The sequence below is a fragment of the Falco naumanni genome, chromosome 15, assembly GCF_017639655.2.
Source record: "Falco naumanni isolate bFalNau1 chromosome 15, bFalNau1.pat, whole genome shotgun sequence".
Lineage (NCBI taxonomy): Eukaryota > Metazoa > Chordata > Aves > Falconiformes > Falconidae > Falco > Falco naumanni.
In genome coordinates, this window is record NC_054068.1 from 17,478,475 (window position 1) to 17,495,897 (window position 17,423).

At 43.5% G+C, this 17,423-nt stretch overlaps 1 protein-coding gene across 3 annotated transcripts in view; it reads right to left on the reverse strand.

Annotated features, from left to right (window-relative positions):
* TOX3 (TOX high mobility group box family member 3) overlaps positions 1-17,423 on the reverse strand; it is an 82,405-nt gene that overhangs the window by 59,602 nt on the left and 5,380 nt on the right. For 2 of the 3 annotated variants that reach the window (XM_040615314.1, XM_040615312.1), the window contains exon 1: positions 16,537-17,420. The exons of the other annotated variant lie outside the window; for it this stretch is intronic. In XM_040615314.1, the coding sequence (XP_040471248.1) occupies positions 16,537-16,638 (102 nt within the window). In that variant the 5' untranslated portion in view covers positions 16,639-17,420. Of the gene's footprint in view, positions 1-16,536; positions 17,421-17,423 lie in introns of those variants that run through there. 3 annotated transcript variants of the gene reach the window in all.

The window sequence follows — 17,423 nt, forward strand, 5'->3', positions numbered from 1 at the left end:
AACTCTAAAACTTAATTATAGAAGCAACAGCCTAGTCACATATATAAAAAGCTAACAGGTACCAGTGAAACATATTCCAGACTGGAGTTTGAAAGAAAGTGTCTTTACACACTGTTATATTTCTACACTGTTAAATCTGCCAAACCAAACCGATGGGCTCCAACTTGCAATCCCTCACAGCAAGATTACATGGAGCTAAACAAAAATAATTTATTCTAGGATGTCATGAGTTAACATGCAACTACAAAGGGAGGAGTATCCAGCTGGCTATATTAAATCTATATGCTCTAGACAGGTCACAATTATCAGCTCGCTCACACCAGTCCACACCTGCACACCTGACAGGACTTGGATCCCCAGCCTGGCTCTTCAACTTGGAAGCCAACTCTTCACCAGACGAGTTAATTAAGATAGCTATCCTGAATATGAACCAAGTGCCCGGTTCTCCCACCACATGGACCTTCCAGGCAAAGGGTGAAACGATGCCGTCCTTCCAGAGGCATGTCTTTCTAAAATAGTACAGGGAGGATCTAGCTAATCTTTGCTGCCTATTCACCTGTGCAGTCCTAGGAGCATTCTGGCTGGAAGGGACATCAGGAGGTCTCTTAATCAACCTCTGCTCAAAGCACAGGCCACGCTAACGTCAGGAATTGCTTGGGCTTTTCTTCAGTCAGGTCTTAAAAACTGCCAAGGATAGAGACACAACCCTTTTGGGCAACCTATTCCAATACCCCGTTACTTTCCATGTGATTTTTCCCCCCCTGTTATATCCAGTCTGAATATCTCACTTCAACTTGTGCCTGCCACCTCCCATCCTCCTGCCAGGTACCCTTGTGAAGGGCCTGACTCCATCTCCTCGCAGGTACTGGGGCTGCTGTCGAGTCCCCCGAGTCCTCCCTTCCCCAGGCTGGACAAATCCCACTCCCTGAGCCTCTGCTCCCAGGGCAAGGGTGCCAGGGACTGACCGTCTTGCCAGCCCACCAGGAACTCGCTCCAGGTTGTTGATTTATGTTACTATCCACCAGGACCCACTGGTCCTTTTCAAGGGATCTGCTCCCCAGACAGTTCTCTCTCAAGCCAATACACAATAACAAGTTTTTCATACATTAGGCCAAGGATAAATGCACCGACATTGAACTTCAGGGCTCTGCCATGCTAAAAGTGCCTCGCAGGTCTCCCAGACCCTTTTTTAAAGTCCACTTTACAAGAAAGAAAAATTTCTCTTCCATTTTTTCTGCCCAGGTAAAATAATTACCAACATAACGGGCAAGCACAACAGATAAAATCCTACTGTTAGTATTAAGCAGCTGAAGTAGGAAGAATCATTATTTTGGATAACTGACACTTTAAAGAAAACTTACATCAGCTATAGCCACCTGCTTCAAAGTTTAACTCCAACAACAAAAGAACCCACACTTCAAAAAAGGACAAAGCTAGAACCCTCTTTAAAAAATTGCATACTGGTTTTTAATCACACTTTAATTGCACAGAATTACATACCTGTCCCAGGACACAGTAAGAAACAGCAGCAATGAAACTTGACAGTAAGATTTTTGCACTCAAACTGCCTTATAACCAAGCAGCAAATCTTTACGGGAGATTTCAGAGTTCAGTAATTCCCAAGAAATCATGCTGCAAACAATCAGACCTCTAGAAGTGAGGCTACTGGTGTCCCAAAAGAGCCATCCAATTCATAAAACCTCAGAACTAGGAGGTATTTGCTTTTTTTTTTTTTTTTTTTTTAAATTTTTTTGGACTTCTGAAATCAATCTACAGATTTCTTGAGCCTGAGACTCAAAACCAGTTCAACGGAATGACCGCTTCCAGCAACATCAGCCCGCCACATCCAGAGCTGCAAAAACAGGTCTATGATCTACCAGGTCTTGGACTACCATACCACACGTTTGGGCCATCTCTTTGTAAACAATAACTAAACTGATTCCACCCCAGTTGAAGAATTCTCAAGATACTGTTTCTTGACATACAGCTTCTGCTCAGTTCCACCCTTATTTAATGCAACTTTTCAAAGAAAATGAATTGGAGGAAGGTTCAGGTTTATATACTCCAACCAGATGACTCTCTAGGAAGTCACCAGATATTATTTCTTTAAAATGAACAAACATGCCACCTACATTTTTCTATCATATAATAGGCCAGGAAAATGCAATATACAAAATATATCATAAAAGTAATTAGAAATTAATAATAATAATAGTAAGAGGACAGTAGAAATTTCCCTGTACAGTAGATAAGAAATTATGCTGTCATTTTTGTACACTGAACTAAATACAGATACAAGTGAACATCACAGGATAAAGCACAAACCCTTATTTCTTGGGCATGCTGCATTCTCAAAAACTTGCAATTTGCTTACAGAAAATTGACACAAGACTTCTTTTAGAACTAAATTCCTTTTGAATTAATTTACTGGTCTAGTAAAGTTAAACTAGGCTAGAAGTCTCCTTGCAACTCTAGACAAAAATATGTATCATTACTATGTCTACAAGCACAAATACTCTATAAAATTATATAAGGAGTTGTATAAAATGCATCAAATTGCCATCTAATAGGGTTATCAACTGGATTTTTCAAGGAAATTTTGAAAGAATGGAATTATGCTGTACCTGTGTACTTTTGGTATTAACTAGTAATCCATAATTTAATTTTTATTCTTAATTTACTGTAATTCCACTTTTCTCATATATATAAAACCAACTGGTACTGTCAACAGCTTTGCTTAAATTTAAAAATTACAAGGTTATGTTCTACAATGGCAAAAAATACCAACCGGATGAGGGAATACGAGTCTTCCCTTTGCCACACAAATGAATCAGGTCAGGTAATTAAGTGTCCAAATTGGGGTGGAAGTGTATCTGCAAAGAACCACACAGTTGTAGTAGCTGCTCCTTCCTCAGCTGGAATATTTACATCAGTGCTGGCAGATGGAACTTTTTACACAAACAAGACTACATACTCTGTCTTTATGGATTAAAGGCAAAATAAAGATCATTTTCAATTTTTATGCCTCTAGAGAAACAGACTTGCATTGCTAAAGAACACAAATGGACACTAAAACGGGCTGCAAATTTTGGCGTGTGTTTCATACACCTCTCTGAAGGGCTGCTTAGCTCCGCTGTCCAAAAGCTTTTTGGAAATGAAGTTCTCATTCAGATCCGCAAGACCAGAGTATTTTTAGAAGCTTTGAACTGAGGCAGGTACCAGTGAGCAGAGCATGGAGGGAAGGAAGCAGATGATCATCTGATGGGCATTCTCAAAACACCCACCTCAAGACAAACCAGGTAATCGGTCGATCCCACGGCTCTGCGGACTGTCAGACCCCTAGAGGTGGGGGATTCCCGTCACCTTTCAGACACTTTCAGCCTTGCCCTCCCCACCAGCACCACAGAAGAGCACTCCATCTCTGCAGGAAGACCTGGGTAATCTCTCCATGGTCACAGGTACGAGGTAACTCCGCAGCATGTGTAAATCTCATTTATAATAGGTTTTCACTATAAAATTAGGCTTCAGGCATAAATGTTTTTTACTAGCCATTATGCGTAACTCCAAAATTGTTGAGTCTGTAAACAACTCTCATGTCTACGGTCGCCCAAATCAGAGGCTCACTCGTCATCACAGAGTGCATAACACAACTTCAATACCGTAAGTTTACGAACATAAACTTGAAGCCTAAAAGATCTACGTTGAACAAGATTAAAATTACAATCACCCCCCTGGTCCCTGTTTCAGCCAACCACAGTGCAATACTTGGTATAAACTCAGCGCCTTGAGAGTGTCTGCTGCTCCTTTGTCCCCACTGTCCCGGGAAGGCTGCCTCAGCACCCTACTCCTCCGGAAGGTTTTCCTCTCATTCCCATTGTTTACAGCTCATAGCCAGTGTTTATACAGCCACGCTTGGAAAAACAGTCTTCTCTCTCACCCTGCTGTTTCCAGCTTTACTGTTAAAGCAGAGATACTTCAGGTCCCTTATGTCTTCTTTTCTTAAGAAAAATAAATTCTCCAACTGTTCGGTACTTATTAAATATATATATATATATAAACCCCACAACTTTGTTACCAGATCTGCAATTTTATGTGTCAGTTCTTTCACACTTCAGAGATGAAGATTCTTTAGACCTTCTCAATTTGAAGCAGCTGAATGTAGCATTTTGCATCTAAGCTGGACAAAACATAATAATGATTCATTTATTTAGTAAGTGTGCAGACTAAACCAATTGGAGACCATTTTTATGATTTCCAGCAAAGCAGTTGTGTTGCTTAAGGTAAGGATAAGGGACCAAATAGAACTGGTGCTTTCCAGCAGCCACAGCAATGCTTACATGGGGGACAGGCTGTAATGTTGGTAACATATTATCAGTACTGATTCCTTTGTCTCATCAGCAGGTACAAAGTGACTTTACCCTTTTAGGAAATGAACGGTTCAGTGCCCAAGAAACTACTACTTCAAAATACACCCTCTGAGCTGATTTTTTTCCAGCAAGTTTACGAAGCTCAATTCAAAAGCAGAAACATCTCTATTCTTCAAAGGGGGTATATATTCCTATGTGCAGGAGCAGGACTGCACCCATTTCTTTTGAATCCATAGAAGATTTCAGAAAGGATGAGAAAGAAAAAGTTGAGTATGTTTTAAATCAGTTCTTACATGAAGTTCAGTTTGTTTGTATCATTGATTGTTTTGTGGGTTGTTTTTGTTTTTGTTTTTTTTTAAGATAAACATAAATCATCTTCACAGGGAAAACTTCGGTAGTTGGGATCAATAAAGCAAGCAGCCTTGCTCTAGCATACCTACTGAGATTCATCACCTAAAACCTTGTTATTTCTTTTTCTACATTCAAAGATCCCTGGCAACTAGAGTTTTTGGGAAAAGGCTGCAGATAGGAGCTCTTCTGCTTGGGTGCCGTAAGCCAACCCAACAGAGAAGCAAACATGAACCTTTCTTTTCATCAAATGAGAACCCAAGATCAGTTCTCCAAAATGTACAGGAAATCCTGAAATGTGAATAATATGTAATTTAACCCTCTTCTCCCCACCCCACCCCCCAAAAAAATCCCACAACAAAACCCAAACACTCAGAACTTCAGGAAGGTTAGGAACTCAGACAGACCTGAAAATACTGAATACTAAAATTGTAAGTATTTAGCAGTGTTCCCTAGCCACCAGTCCCTCATTAAGGTGTTTCACAGCCATTTCTCTATTCTTTTCTAAATCAATGAATGGTCATTTCCTTTGGCAACAGAGAATGCAATGATTGCTTCCTACCACAGCAGTGTGGAAGATGGAGTAAAACAGCAAAATACAACAAAATAAGAAGAAATGGGAAAACTGTAGTTAAAGAAGTAGGAGATCAAATATTTCTCACTGTCAAAATTCTGTGCCAGATTTGTGGTGCATTGCTTGTATGAGCTGTAGCTGCGAAGTATCAATCTGAGTTCATGATTCTGAAGGACTATAATTTATTTTCCTCCATGGAAATTGTTCCTTCTTTTTCACTTTCACATTTATTTTAAAAGAAAAGGGTTACATCTGGGGGGCAGAAAGCAAGGCGTATGCTCCTATCAGTTCTCACCCACGCAGACAATTGATGAAACTCCAAAGATCTGCAAATATTTTATACAGTCTAAAATTACATAGCTATTCTATTTTCTTACTATTTCTATACTTTATCCTTTCATATATATTTTAAATACTCACTGTATTGATGTCATGGTGTTTAATGGAGTTTATTACCATTTTTGAGTCACAGAAACACTGAGAATAGGGCATAACAGCATAACATTCACCTGCAGTTAGTCATAATATGAATCAAGTTCTTTATCATCACCGTCTCTCTCTTATGCCTCATGATGGAATAACCTTAAATACTTTTATTTCCAAGTAATTCCTCATAAACATACAAATGGCATGGAATATGATGCAGAGAGCTACAGTGCAATCCAGTTAATTAGCAATCCAAAAGTTATGAGCAACGTTAAGGAGCCCCAAGATGTCCAGAGAAGATGGATGTGTCCTGATGCACATGCGCTGCACAGCAGCAAACAGCCTCTCCCCACATTTTCCAGGCAGTGGAAGATGGTTACAAGTGATGCAGACCAATACACACTGTCTGCGCTTTAAAAATGTGTGACTCTACAAGAGTCACGTTTTCGAGTCACATTTTATTAGTTACATGCGTTACAAGTAACAGCTGCCAATTTTCTTTACAAAAACCAACACAAAGCTCAAGAAAACCACCCCTTTAATACATTATCAAGTGAAGAATCGGGAATCTTTTCTGGTATGTAAACTCTCCACCAGACTGTTAACAAAAGGGCAAATTCTGAGACCTTCCTTGAAAAACTGCTATTTACTAGAGACAAGAATACAGGAAGATAGGCAGCATACTCGTATGATACGTTATCGCCAGCAATATATTTGTGCTGATAGAAATCAAAGCCAATCTTCGCCATCCTTACTCAAACACCTTCTAACAGACAAGACAGAAAAAGGCTGCTATCCTATCACAAGTTGTTTGCTGACTAAATTTAGAAAAACAGTTTGCTGCTTAAACTGGGCAGCTATAGCCAGAGACGGAGGCAAAATAAACACAGAAACCCACAATACGATTCCATAGCTGTTTCTGGGGAGGAATTACAGGTAGAAGAGCAAGATTGATCCCAAAGCTGTACAGAGGACATCCCACAAACCGGTGTATGCAAAATATCAAAGTCTTACTGGTTTGCACACTTGGGTATGTATTTAATGAACCAAACCACCATGTTTTCCTTTCATATGATCTTTGATTAATGTCTCTCAATGACATCTAGCCCTAGATGGCTCTGCGGGCCTCTCACCTTGTTCAGAGCTGCACAACAACTGAAATTCTGTCCCAGCTGTGGGTGGCTCCAAGAACGTCAGGTTTTTGCTCTGTGCTGTCAGGCAGCAAGCCCAAGCCAAAGCAGGCAGCAGAGCCAAAGGGACATTAGGGAGCCACCCAAGGAATGTGCTGACGCAGAGCGTGCTCCAAAGGTCCCCTCACAAAGAAAGGCACCCACCAAGCTGATTTCACAAAGGCACAATCTCAGAAGCAAGTCATCATTCCCCTAAGGCATGACAACTGGGAGAGCGTGGGGTACTGAAACACTTCACTGAAGCCACTGTTGCACGCATCTGATGCAAACGTTACTTTAAAAAGACCAAGGCAAGACAACCATCAGAACTGAGAATGCACGGACATACAGCTTGTCAAATCCTTGAAACAACAATTCCATATTTTCAAAAAGCCCCAGAATACCCTAGACACCCTACAAACACCATCCAAGATCCCAGTACAAAGCTATTATGTTAAAAAAGGCTTAGACTAAGGTATGAGAACCAAAGGCGGCTTTCCTTACCAGCGCTTCTGCTATGTCATAAACAACACGCAGGTCTCTATCGTGGAAGCAATGATGCAAGTCACCGTTTAGGAAGCCAGGCTGCCTTGTATAACGTAAAGTCTGATTTATCACTCCACACATGCTCCCTGGGTCTCAGTTGCACCACCACGGGAGAATAAAGATAACTTTAAGTAGGTTTTAAAAATGTCAGAAGGAAAGCACAGCAGAAGCGTCTGTTAAATCCCTTTACTTAATAGTATCTTCCACTAATAATTATTCGTACTTGTAAAATAAATTGATAGAGACACACTCAGAAAACCACAAACAGAAAGTCATATAGGTATAAACATACTATTTACTTTAATGATTACTTTGTAGTGCAAGACTAAATTAAGCTCTCGTGTTTGCACCTCACAAAGTATTTCCGTTTGTGGTATGTCCAGTGTGCAGTCTTGAGATCAGTCTTGCCTTTACGTACAGTTCTGCTGTGAAAAAGAACAGAAAACGCATTGTAAAATTCTGTTTATTTTGCCACAGTAGGCTTTTTCTTTTTTTTATTTTAATGCAAGGTTAATGTATTTCAAACCATATCAAGCAAAAGAATAGGAGAAAACAGAACCATGTTGGGTTGCGGTAGGAAACCACAACTATCAAGTTTTTCACTAGAACAAACCAATACCATGACAGCCCCATATTTACATTACAATAGGCAATTAATATCACCTATTATTAATATAATTTTATCACACGCTTACCAAGTACCCACAAAAGTAACAGCATTAACCTACTAGAGCAAACACAATGCCTATTTTCCCACGCTTAATCAAATTTTTATTTAAGAAAGCAAATTGCTTAAAAAAAAAGAGGCCTGCTAATCCTCTATCAATAAAAGTTTACTGATTAAAAGTACAGTATAACAAAAACACTTTTATTAATAACAGAGTAATACTGAAATACAGAATCCTAAACCATTCAAAATTCAACTATTTATATAAGCCACATGAATGTAAAGAAAGTAGCATAAGAACAGCAAATAAATATGATCCGCTCTGAAAATAAGCTACTCCACCATGCGGCAATTGATTTTTGCATGGTTTTAACACCATTTTTCATATCAAAATTAGACAGTTAATCAATACTGAGGTGCTTAAATATGTCCTGAACCTACAAACCTTTATATAATTCAGTGACTTTAAACCTAGGAGTTGTCCCATTGGGACAGAAATGATGACTCATACAGCTCAAGTTGCCTCCCATACATGGGTTCCTTGCAAAAAAACCTCACCAAAAACAACAAAACAAAAACGTCCCAAAACAAAAAAACCCTAATACTTTATTATTTGCATATCTAAAACTAGGGTTTCTTAGATCCCTATGTAATTTCTGTCATATTGTTTACAGAATTACAGTGTAAACTACATCCACCTCGAGTGCTAACCTCAAGTGCTGAAAAGAGTACTAAAGAGATACTCTTGAAAATTTTTTGTAAGAAAACGAAACCAACAGATAAAGACAACTTGCTTGAAGTGACCAAAAACATCTGCACATAGACTTAATTTCCACAAATCCCACTGTACTGGTAATTTTACATACATGCAACCTTTTGTTAGGTTGCCCGGACGATCAGAACTCTTCAGAATATTAAATACAGAGAAAAGAAAATCCCAATGTAAATGTGTCTGTTCATGCAATATTCTGCTTTACCATAATGATTTCACATAATCATCAATTACACACTTTGTAAAGCAGATGAGGAAAGCGAGGAAATACCCATGCTATTTCCTCTGCAGCTCTCACCTCAGCCAGTAGAAGATAAGGTCATGCCAACAACAACAAAAAATAATTTGAAAAAAGCAGAAGACAAACAGATCCCTTACTTTAGAGGTTGCCAGTCCAAACCCTGGCATTTCATCCCAACATACCCTTCATTTTTAACTTCACTATGTCACAACCCACTCTTTGCCATAAGATTTAGTCTTAGCTCTCACAAGTCTTTGGCCAGGAATGATAATATATGGTCGTAGTGACCCAGACAGTAAGAAGAGCTATAACTTTACAACAGCAAAAATAAAACATCGAATTGATAACAAATTTCTCCCATGAAATGCCAAGAGCAAGCCTGATGTAATGCCCGTATAAGTAAGTGAAAGATGCCCACACTGAATCAGTCTCCAATGAGCATAAAAAAAGCTGAGATAAAAATGTTGGGGGGGGGGGGGGGAGGGGGGAGGGGAATAATCAGATTTCTGTCTTTGTGTTTTAACCAAGCTTAAAGGGATATTACAGGATACCTTCAAATTGCATTTTTTGAGAATGGACTCCTTTTCTCTTCCCTCCTGATACTTATGCAGGGCTTTTCAACAAAACGTGGGCTGTTGGGCAAACTGGCCATGCAGGAGTGAACAGAGAACTCTGATGCCAATAGCTGGCACATGAACTATACAAACAAACTGAAAAATAGATTAATTGTCTGCGATATTTTTCATTTTGAATAATAAACCAATATTGTCTAGTTTTAGTAGCATACCTCTTCCAACGGAACAGAGTTTGCAGCACTGCTCAATCATACCTCCAGCACTCTGCTCATAAAACTCATTTTTATTTTTAATGTGATGAAAATAGTACTTTCAGCCCTGCCTGCCCATTACCACAAAGTGTCTGAAGAAGTTCATGAAAACACCTGCTCAGATATCCAAGGTACCTGCGGCAGAAGCAGTTGTGTAACGACAGTCCCCCCCTCCTGGTTTTGCTACTTCAGCAGCCCTGTAATGCCTGTATTTTTCCATACATTGTTCCAGGTCCAAACAGAGAGAACACATTCAAAACAGGATTTGGATTGGTTTGACACGTGCTAACGTGCAGTGGAAAAGATATGGCCTAGAAATCTTGTTACAAAAATAAATAATGAATAACGCGGCAGCAAGCATGATCTCATCAAAGCCTTCATCTAAACGGAGCATAGTGGCAACGACCAGAAGGCGCTTATGTGACACTGTTATCTAAAGTCCTGATTAGATTTTCACCTCGGAGTTCTCAATTTTGGTAGCAATCATCGCAAAGATACTATGGTGACTGGCACTCTATAAATACATCACACAGACAGGTAACAGTATAGAAGATGGCTATCAAATAAGAGTTTGAAGCATTTGAAAATTCAACCCTGCCATTAGGTCTGTACAACAGGACTCAATTTTACGGCAGGAGAAATGTGATTACAGATAAAAAGGTAGGATTAGTGCTGTACAAATTTTTCTCCTCTTTAAATTAGATTATCATCATTCAATAGCATTAGTTAGGTTTTGAGGGAGCGTCAGAATTCAACAAATATATAGGCATGTATTAACTGTAAATTTAATAAAAGCCGGCAGCACAAAACAAAGGTCACAGTTCGATTGGCCTCGCTTTGCCAGACACCGCACAAAACTGCAACAAATGAGTCACACAACTTGCAGTCAACGCAAGCTCCTCTCATCTCAACTATCTGCCAAAGAATAGAAGCTGTTATTTCCTGTCTTTCTATTTTGGATTTTATTGGAAATTCACAATAATTCATTATAGGGTTAGGCTGGACTTGGTACCTCCCCGTGAAGTCCAAGGCTTGATGCAGGCGATGCTATGGGAACGAGCCTCTTATCATCCTCATGGATTTAGTCAATATTTCCTCACTCTAGAGCCAGACGTGAGTGGGTGTCCATGTCCACAGCACCCACACATCAGAGTTGTGACTGCTACAAATTATCATTATTTTAAAAACACACCCACTAGTCATTTCCGCACATGCCATAAATACTCCAGACTACCTCTAAGCATATATTCATATATTACTGTGCATTATTACAAATATCTTACTAATACAATCGTAACCCCATTGTAATGAAGACTTCTGAAAAATATTTTTTAAAATTGACTTCTGCTAGGTATCCTTTGTGTACAACCAATTCCTTATGTCTTGATAACAGATGGTACATTCAGTATAGGAACTGCATTATTTGAGCAACAGAAAAATTGCACACTGCACAATCCAGCCAGTATCACCACTCTACATCTTCATTCTGAGCAACACAGGTTCTCACCCTGTTGATGCCTTTGGCATACAGGGGTTTCCTTTCACAGCTAGCTCTCCAAATATGTCATGAAACCTGCGGGATGATTGCTCATGAATTAATGCAAGTGGTAAGGATACAAATTATAATTTCTATTCTTGTGGACGTACTCATCTGATCCTTGCACTTCTTCTTCCAAGCACCAGGAATCATATATCCAACATTTTTAATGCTGGATTGGACAACCAAGTATTTTGGGAACTTCTTTGCTCCCCAGCAGTACTTGCCTGCTTAGTCCTGAAGTTTTGAGGCATCGGAGGCAGGGGAGGGCTGTTCTGGGACAGCAGCAGTTCAGCATACCTGCCACATGTGCCCTAAGATCAATGGGAAATACTGAAGATAAAATGGTATTTACTGAGTTGACACTGCAACAGAACCCTTTCCTTCAGCTGTCTCCAGTGAGACCCATACTTGTGTCTCTGCTTATGCACCTCTACTCTCCACCCTGTGGGAGCTCCTTGGTGCTTTCTGGCACTCTCCCATCACCTGGGGCCACCCTTGTCACGGTCAGACCATAGGTACATGCGTGACCACAGCACGCATCACCTTCTGGACACCAGAGACCGTGCCGTCTGCATCACAGCAAAGCCCAGATGTAAACTAACACATATGCAGGGCAGATGATGAGTGAGCTTTCTATCTGAACAGCATACATGCACCCATTGTCTCTCACCACCATCTGCTATATGAAAGAAAAACCTATGCATATATAGCAACACTGAATTTGCAAGAAGAGTAATTTTCAATTGTTTGCATAACTGTAATCCATTTTTCCTAACAACGTGCACTAATAGGAATGACTTCCAGCCCCAGTTTAGCGTGCTACCAAACTACCGCTCTCTTTGCTTTACCTCTGGAAGAACAAGATAACCCTCCTGAGCTTCCTTTGTGAAACGCAAAATATTTCAGCCCAAAACATCAAGCTCTGACATTCACATATGTATGCTAGTGCCTAAATTAAGGTATGTATGTTTGAAATTTGTATCCTTCAAGGACAATCTGTGTAGAAGAGATAAACATTATAAAATGTTGACAGCTAAATAATGAAGTAAAAATTCCGGAATTTAACATAATGATAACTCAAGCACTGAGTTGTACGTGTTTAGGTTTTGGAGTTTTCCCTTTTTCAAATTGTGTTATAAGAATTATGGTTCCTTTAACAAAAAATGTATTTGCTATGATGAATAGTAGTTCCCTAAATATTTTTAGTATGTGATATGTAACTTAGTAAGTGAAAAAGTTTGTTTAGAAAAAAACTACTCAACCATAGCGAATGTCCAAAATCATTTTCCATCTGCAGAACCGTAAAAGGGCTCAAAACAGAAGCAGAATGTTTTACAACAGCTGGTCTCTTTCAACTTTCTGTAATTCTTATAGCTACATTTTGGTGAGTTTTTTTCAGCACACGACAGCAGGACTCTTCTAGAAGCAGGCAGACCACAATTTCACTTGGGCAATTCCATGAAGTGGAGGTGGATCGCCGTTATCCCAAACTACCACCAGCCAGACACATGCAGGGTCAAGTTATGTACTCTCACACCAGCACTAAAAACTTATCAAATATGGCCCTGATCCAGCAAAGCACTTAAGCACATGCTTTACTTTAAACATGTAAGTAATCCTATTAGAGTAAATGAGATTCAGCATAAACCACTGGACTGAATCTCAGAATACCTTGGTTGTGGCCCTGATTATGTCAGTGACCAACTGTGTAACCTTGGACAAATCACCGTATTTCTCTTTTGCCCTTCACATGTGTTTGTCATGTTGCACACCCTCTCAACAAAAATAATCCCGATCTAGAATCTTCTAGAAACTGCTGTACTACAAATAATGGCAGGGATACGCAAGTCATATACTCAGAACTAACACCCCCCTCCATAAAAACCCAAGGCGACATCCCTTACCCTTACATCTACTTATCCAGTACTGACAACCAATTTCAAAAGCACAACGTTGCTCTTAACGAGCAGTTGTGGAGAAGGCATGGAACCGAAGGGGACCTGCCGGTACGGGCCAGGGCAGCTCCCAGGCACATGTGGTTACAAGCCCAGGGCTCACGCTGCCATTCCCCACCCACTGCTAGTCTTCTGCTCACCGGGCAACGTGAGACCCCAAGGCCTGCCCGGGGAGCCATCAGTAAGCCTGCCACGGTTCTGCCGGTGCTATACCCGCATGAGGAAAAAGGCTGTGCAGTCCTGGGAAAATCTGTTTAAAGCATGCAGGTGGAAGACAGCATTGTCTCACAGGCCGAGACAACACACTTACGCCGAAAGGCTTCATGCTCGGTGTCTTTAGGCATTGTGACACAAGGTCTGCTTTTCCACAGGTAGGCCACATGCCATCAACTCCATGTCTTAATGTTCCTGAAAATACTTTCCCATAAATAATTCTGCTTTTGCACATATATACAACCACCACGCAGCATGTTTACTCTTCCCATCGCACTTCCTGCTTCCCAGCAGTTGTCACAGGCAATGTCACTGTCACAAGGAGAATATGGATTCAGCTCCTAACAATGAAGCAGGCACGGATGAGTGGGCAGGCTACTCAAATGAGTTTCAGAAAGACTTGAGGTGAAATACTGTCCCTAGTGAAATCAATAACAGTTCTCCCATTTACTTCAGCCGAGTAAATATTTCAACTCTTTTTTTCTATGCCTTCTGGTCATCTCAGAGCCTAACAGAATAATCATTTATTTTCCTTATGAACACAGGGGAAAGGACAGAATGGACGGAAAGCGAGGCAGGGAGGAAAGATTTCAAAAGAAATGTACTCTTTTGTCAGAATAGTTCAAAAAACAAACACAAAAACCCAAACCCACCCAACTTACAACGATCCCTATAGTTACTGTTTAGAAACAATGCAGAACATGAGATTAGATTAATGCAGTTAAGATCCTCCTTTCTAGGAACTCATTCACAAATTCCTCTTCTGTCCTTGAAACACCTGTACACCACGTTGCTGCTTTCCCAGCTGAGCCGAAGAAGAGCTCACAGCAACAGCAACACCGTTTTGCGTGTGTCAGCCTGCTCTGGCTCGGGCCTTTTGCATACAAAGATATCTATTATAAGGCACACGCATCATGAGCTGCACTCTGTTAATTAAAATATTTTCTGCTGCAGATTGGAAGCCTGGCCTACGAGATACTTGCCAAAATTATGTTCGAGAGCACAGCAACTGAAATGCGTTTTTGAATAGGTCAAAAGTTAGTTACTTTTGACTTTTTCTGAATGCGTGCTCTGTTCTCATTGTATCATGAAGGGAAATACAGTCAAAAGGTTATATATAACTGTGCGTTTGCAGCAAGTTAATGGACACAATAAACTACTGGTTTTCGGAAGACATTCGAGAATCTGGACGTTAAAAAAAAATAAAAAAGAACCCATACAGTAACCTGTAACACAGCCTGAAAAAACGCACACCATGCATAACACAATAAAGTCACTGAATAAGTGAAATATACAGTAAGCATGCTGTTTGTCAGTAAGTGTTGCAAGTTTCCAAAATTAGTTGGCATATCCGATAACAGCGAACATTTACTATGCATTTTTCAAGCTCTTGAAGTCCTTAGCAGCATTCAGAGCTAAGGCTGACATTTCATCTTTAATTCATGCTCCTGTGTCTTTCTATATTAACTACTAACAAAGCAGCATGCTAATAGCCCCAGCCCAGTGAGCATGCGCGAGGCAGGGGCTGTGCACGCTCCACGGAACGCTGGGCTGTGTCTCCACTGAAAAGTAGCTCTGTGCCTTTCCACAAGGCAGGCAGCCACCAAATCGGTACCGACAAACTTGAACGTCGCAGCAGCCGAGCTGGAGGTTATCGCAAAGAGCAACAGGAAAGTACCCCTGCGACATCTACCTAGAAGCAATTTCTCTAGCAGAAGCTTTCTTCGGCTACCAAATCTCTTTATTTGCGCCCGCGTTGCTCCTCTCCCTGAAAGTCATCTTTGTATTTCATCAAACTTTACCTAGCCGTTGGGAAAGGACTCTAAAAAGGCCAGGTTTTAACGTAAGTTCAGACTTAGCAGCACCCTTCTTCTCCCCAGCATCTCGTAGAGCGCCTCACAAAAGGCCCCAGAGGTTGGACAAACATAGCACCAGGAAAAACAGAGTGTGAAAGGGATCTTTATGTGCATGTGTGAGGGCCCAGTGCTAATAGCTCAATGTGCTATTGACACATCCCAGTGCAAACAGCTAAGTCTTTTTCAAAATAGCATGACTCACAGTGTCATTCTTAACTTTGCCTTTCCCAGATCTGGGCAATTTGTGAAACAAATCATCCTCGTATGATTAAAACACGTTTTGGTAAATGAAGGTAGGCGCCGGGAAACGACTATTGCTTCTGACCGTAACGTTTACTCCAGAAACTACACATGCCGCAGAGAGGTGCAAGCAGGGGGAAGTGGTACCGCAACTTCTCAGCCCATCCTCGGCACACCGAGATGTGGCTGCCTTCCCCTGCTAGCAGCCGGTGCGCCCCCGGTACCCTCCTGCTTGGAGTAACCCCTTAGTTCGAGCCGGAATCCCCCGGCGGAGCAGAGCAGAGCAGAGCAGAGCAGCGAGAGGCGCCCCTTCCCCTCCCTCCCTCGCAGGGACGCCCGAGCTCCATCAGGGCTCTGCCCGACCCGCCGGGGCAGCCGCTGCGGCGCCAGCCCGGGGACAACTCCAGCGAGTCCCGGGCCGGGCCGCGGAGCGCTGCGCGCTGGGGAAAGCAGCCTTTTGTTCCGCGGCCGCGGCGCCCAGGGACGCGCACCCCGAAGTTACCGGCGGGGCTGCGCGGGTTTCGAACTCGCGGCTCGGGGCCAGGCGGAGGCCGGCCGCGGCCTGGCGGGGGGGTCCCCCGGGGCGAGCCCCGCGGCGGGTTGGCGGGGGGGAGCGGCGCGGCTGCCCCGGCCCCCGCCAACTTTGCGGGGACGGGCACCCCGCGGGCGCGCCCCGCCGCCCCGGGCTTTCGGGCATCCCCCAGCCCCGAGCCTCCCCGCCCCGACGGAGCCCCGGCTTGCGGGGAACCGGCCCTGGCAGCGGGCAGGAGGAATTAACACCCGCGGGGATAATCACCTTGTTGTAGTTGTAGTAACCCAAACACTGGGCAAAGTCCAGGTTGGAGGGGTCTCCGGGAAGCGCGCTGCCCGCCGCAGCCGGGTAAAATCTTACATCCATGCCGGTGCTTTGGTCCCAGAAGTGCACTTGGAGAGGCCGCCGGGAGGTTTAATAGATCCACCTTCAGGTGCCTTCCCCGGGGCTGGGGCGCGGGCAAAGCGCCGGGGGAGCGGCGCGGCGGGGCGCCGAGCCTTCCCGGGAGCGGGCACCACCGCGGGCCGGGAGGCGGCGGGGGACAGCGAGGGGAAGAGGCGGCGGAAAAGTGCAGGTAAACAAGGAGGAGAGGAGAGGAGAGGAGGAGAGGAGCGGAGAGGTGGGCGGCGGAGCCCAGGTGGGTGCCCGTCCGCCTCGGCGGGAGGAGGGGAGGGAAGGAGGGAGGGCAGGAGAGAGGGAGGGAGGGGGAGAGAGAGAGAAGGAGGGAGAGAGGGAGGGAGGGAGAGAGGGAGGGCTGTTGTTTTTTAAAAGCTCAGTGCCAAGCCACGGGCTTTGCCTCCGCATTCAGGAGCAGCTGCCGTACACAAAGGAGCCACGCGTCCGGGCGGCCGGACCGACGGACGGGCGGCCGCTGCCCGCCGCAGCCCCTGCCCGCACCGCCGACAAAGGCGGAGGGGGGGCCCGTCCCCGCCGCCTCCCGCGGGGGCCGGGGGTGCCGGGCGTTGCGGTGCCACAGCCGCCCCGCGGCCGCCGGGGAGGGGGCAGCCGCCCCGGAGTTGGTGCAACAGGGGCTGCGCCGGCCGGGGCGGGCGGGGAGCGCGGGGCCAAGTGCCGAGGGAGCCGGCGCCGCGCTGGCCGCGCTCCCGGGAGGAGCGAGCGGGGTCCGCGCCCCTCCCCGCCCCGCCCGCTGC